Consider the following 4,669-nt stretch of genomic DNA (forward strand, 5'->3'; position numbering starts at 1 on the left):
AACCGCGCCCTCCGCCGCAGCCGGCTCTGCGCGCACTCTGCACCTGAGTTTTTCACTTCAGCACTGCGCCTCCTCTGAGTCTGGGTATGATATTCTCTTTCCTCCTAGTTGTAGAATTTCCACTCAGCCAGCCTTCCTGTGGTTCTGGATGATGTCCGTTCCGTCTTTTAGGTGTATTTTGATTTGGTTGTTCAAGGCAGCAATCTCTGGCGTTAACCTATGCTGCCGTCTTGGTTTTCCCCTTATTGTTTGTTGATTTATTGATGATAGCTATTCTGACAAGTGTGAGGTGATATCTCATTGTAGCTTTAATTTACATTTCTCTGATGATTGTGATGTTGAGCATCTTTTCATATGTCTGTTGGCCTTCTGTATGTCTTACTTTTGCTGGTTAATCCTCACTCAAAGATATTTTTTCTCATTGATTTTTAGAGTAGGAGGGAAGGAGAGAGAAGAGAAACATCAATGTGTGAGAGAAACATCGATTGGTTGCCTCCCGCACGTGCCCCCACTGAAGATGGAAACTGTAACCAAGGTATATGCCCTTGGCCAGGAATTAAACCCGAGAACCTTTGGTGCTTGGGCTGATCCTCCAACCACTTAGCCACACCAGCCAGGGTTCTCTGTATATCCTCTTTGGAGAAGTGTCTGTTCAGATCCTTTGTCCATTTTTTAATTAGATTGTAAAAGAAAATTTTATCTAAGGAAAATAGGGTGACGTAATATATACATACGAGGGAAGAGTGACCATGAATGGAAAGCAAGGTTGATATCTTGAAAATTGTATTCTTACATAAGTATGTTTATTCTCAACTGATTAATAAAACTTTCATCTACTATTGAACAACTTCATGAGAAGTTTTTGAACATGGTGTTTATTAGAGAAAACCAAAACATTTTGTTGAAGAGTTAAATCTCCCCCATCTGTAATCGCAGTTATAATGAGGCCCAACAATGGAAATACAACATCTGACACAAAAACATTCCAGGGCAAGTGTCATATAGCAGGCAAGAACTTTTAGAGATTTATTATTGTAAAGCTTATTTTACTACTAAAATAGTGTTATATAGATAGCACTTGTCTCAGTTTTGTTAATATGAGTTCTATAGATACGTCAGTCAAATCTTACGGTAACTTGAATACAGTACTCAAAACTTAAGCAACCATGGCTGTGTTATTCTTTATGATTTGAAGAAATGACTTTCCTAAGATTATCAGTGAGAATACTTCTAATTCTCTTGCCTTGTGTGTAACCTGCCCCACTGTCCTCAACCATTAGATCAAGCCCCATAATAAGTTTTCATTTAAGTACCTGTTGAGTCGTGTGAAATAAATTCAAAAGACAAAAAAAATTCTTTTGTTGTTAATCCTGAGGATACGTTTCCATTGATTTTTTAGAAAGTGTGGGAGGGAGGGGGAGACAGAGAGAGAGAAACATCTATGTGAAAGAGTTGGTTGCCTCTTGCACACACCCGACCATGGCCAGGGATTGAGCTTACAATTTAGTTTCATGCCCTTGACTGGAATCAAACCTGGGACACTTCAGTCCGTGGGCTAATGCTCTATCCACTGAGACAAAACAGCTAGAGCAACAAAATATTTTTTTACTGAATGTATCTGTTTAAATTATTTTATCTGAATAATGAGTCTCTCTTTGGATATGTATATATAAATAATTTAGACATATTGTGTAACTTGGGGAGATGCTGTAGCACATAGCGTTATTTCATAACTTCAGAGTAGCCTGTAGATTAAGGATAAAATTATATGACTATTCTCATCTGGCGATAATTTTCTAGAGAGAATAGGAGTGATAAATAGAATTAAAAAGAGATTGGCATGTTGTATCCTCAACCAACTTAGTTTTTAGTAATTTATTTTCTTTTTCTTCTCTCTGTCTGCCATGCCAACCCTACTTTTTTCCTGCTAGGTTAGATCAGAATATGTAAAAATAACTTTGTATTATCCAAAGCTAGATTAATTAATTGCTTTAGTAATCCACATTGTTAACAAATACCCCAGAAAGCAATCTATATCCTGTGCTACTCATTGTTTAATTACATTTCTATCTAATAAGGAACTAGAAAGCAAAAAGAATAAATTATTGCCCATTTGTATGCTTAATTTATTTTTGCCTATTCTATATAATAAAAGCATAATATGCAAATCGACTGAACAGCAGAACGACTGGTCACTCTGATGCACACTGACCACCAGGGGGAAGACACTCAATGCAGGAGCTGCCCCCTGGTGGTCAGTGTGCTCCCAGAAGCTGGGCTCACGGCTGGCAAATGCTGCAGTGGTGGCAGGTGCCTCTCCCGCCTCCACTGTAGGCGGCAAGGAGTGAGGGGTCCCGGAGTGCGAGAGCCCTGGATTGCAAGTGGACTGCCGGATCGGGCCTAAGTTGGCAGGTGGACATCCCCCAAGGGGTCCCAGACTGCGAGAGGGTGCAGGCCTCGCTGATGATAATCCTGTTGGGAATTTGTTTTAAGACATTCATATTTTTAAAAACTGAGATCACCAACAAGATCATTCATTCATTCAGAAACATTTATTAGTACTTTATGTGTGCCAGCTACTATTGTTGAGTCTCTGTTCTCATAGAGTTTAAATTCTAGAGGGGAAGACAAAATATATTCTGCCATACAGGTCAGTAGTATTGAGAAAGGTAAAAGGGGAAGGGGAGTAAAAAGGGCTCAGCTGTTTTAGATAGGTTGGTCAGGGACAGCCTCTGTAAGGAACAGTGACATGAGAGGCTGAATGATGCCTTTTGTCCAGTCCAGCAGGTATTAATTGAGAATCTGGTATGTACCAAACATTGTCTAGAATTTGGGGAATTCAGATAAATAAGATAGTCCCTATTTTCAAAGAGCTTATATCTAATAGGTGAGACAGACATATTTTATCAGTTACAGCACAAGATAGCAAAGTAATAGTAGAAATCTTCACAGGATTCTATAAGAGTTTAGAATGATCAACTCTCTGAGAGTGTCAGGCTTTGCAGAGGTAATTCTTGAGCCGAATGGACTATCTGGGCATGTGGGGGCGAGGGGGGGGGAGTGCAGGGCATCCTGGCCAAGACAGGACCACGTAGTCAAGTTCCTATAGATGCTGCAGCTGTTTAACGATTACAGAAGGATATGATGAAGCTGGAGATGTTGGCAGAGTCAAGTGAGTCCTTAGCCTAGTAAGTCACTGTTTTCTACTTACAATCCCCCACTTTATGATTTGACCTTCAGCTCTGTAGTGCAAAACACAACTTAAAATATGCCAATGACAAGTAATTACGCTCTGTGTCATGCTCAGTGTAAATATATCCACGTAGCAATCATTGGACCTGCATGTTCCTTGTGAGAGGCTTCTGGTTTACTCAGATAATATAAAATATGTGTCATTTTTCTCTTCCAGGCAAATCAATATTGTGTAGCAAAGAAGTCCCAGCACAAGACTTGAGAAAACTCTGTGAGAAGCTCAGAGGCTCAGAGGCTAGCACTCCCAAATTAACAAGTGATATACAAGGGCCTGCTTCTCATGATCCAGCTTTTTCAGAGAAGACTGACCATAAAGCTGCTCGCCTCATACAAACACCTCAAGCACAGCACTCGGGGAACTTGTGTAAAGGGAACAGAAGTGGCTGTTGGGGGTGTTTGGATGTGCACACTACCGATCTAGAAGGCTGGGACGCGGTACCTGATGAAGCTTATGACCTGCTTGATAGACTTCTGGATCTAAACCCAGCTTCAAGGATAACAGCAGAAGAAGCTTTGCTGCATCCTTTTTTTAAAGATCTGAGTTTATGATTACTTAGTTCTTCACTTACTATTTGCTGTTATGGATTGTGAAGTGGGGTAGAAGAGTTCTTTGTAGAGCTGTAAGTTCTTGATTAGAGACCAGGGCAGGATGAATAATTTATTTAAAAATTTTAGTATTTCCTCTCTAGAAAGATTCTAAAATAAGGATTAAGATTCTTAAAGGTGCCTGGGGTACTTTTTTGGACAAACAGCATGATCTTTTGAGTTGGATCTCCCCCAGGAGAATCAGTTTTTTTAGTTTCTGTAATTGTCACTGACATATGCTGAAGGAGCATAGTACTTGGCAGTTCAAGGTGCAAGTCTGAAAATTGATGGGTGTGTTAGGGATTAAATGGGCTTCTTCATACTATGAGCTTTGTGTACTTTTGGAAAACTTAACCTGGTACTGGTACTCTCTCCATTCTGTAGGTTAAGACAATTTCCTCCTCGAGGCATATATTATGTCTTTTATGAACACTAAAAGAAGTAATGAGAAAATGTTTAAGGGATATATCACTTAAAATTGAATTTATCTGTTAAAAAAGTATTCTGTGGAAGCATTTATTGTATGAATTGCCTTTTTTAAAAAAAGTGTTCTCCCTTGATTTGTTTGCCTTTTTGCCTTCTCTATGCCCACCTTACACATTCTTCTTGAAAATTATATGGTGACTTCCACAAAGTTTCTGGGTGCATTGTTAAATATTGTGTATGTTTACAGTTAGATACTTAAATAATGCATATACTGGTTGGTAAATGGAAGCTACAGGACCAAGATAATCTTTTATCTTGCTTTTCTTTTTTTTAAATATTGTAGAAAGTATTATATATGTCCTCCTTTTTCCCCCATCTCTAGAAAGATTCTAAAATAAGGATTAAG

The 4,669-nt window shown here is 39.0% G+C and overlaps 1 protein-coding gene across 1 annotated transcript in view; it reads left to right on the forward strand.

Moving 5' to 3' along the window:
• Positions 1-4,374, forward strand: part of CDC7 (cell division cycle 7) — a 31,824-nt gene extending 27,450 nt beyond the window's left edge. The window contains exon 13 of the mRNA XM_006758202.2: positions 3,410-4,374. Coding sequence (XP_006758265.1) covers positions 3,410-3,801 — 392 coding nt within the window. The 3' untranslated portion in view covers positions 3,802-4,374. The remainder of the gene's footprint in view (positions 1-3,409) is intronic.
• Positions 4,375-4,669: the final 295 nt, after the last annotated feature.

The sequence above is a fragment of the Myotis davidii genome, unplaced genomic scaffold (genome assembly GCF_000327345.1).
Source record: "Myotis davidii unplaced genomic scaffold, ASM32734v1 scaffold674, whole genome shotgun sequence".
Classification (NCBI taxonomy): domain Eukaryota; kingdom Metazoa; phylum Chordata; class Mammalia; order Chiroptera; family Vespertilionidae; genus Myotis; species Myotis davidii.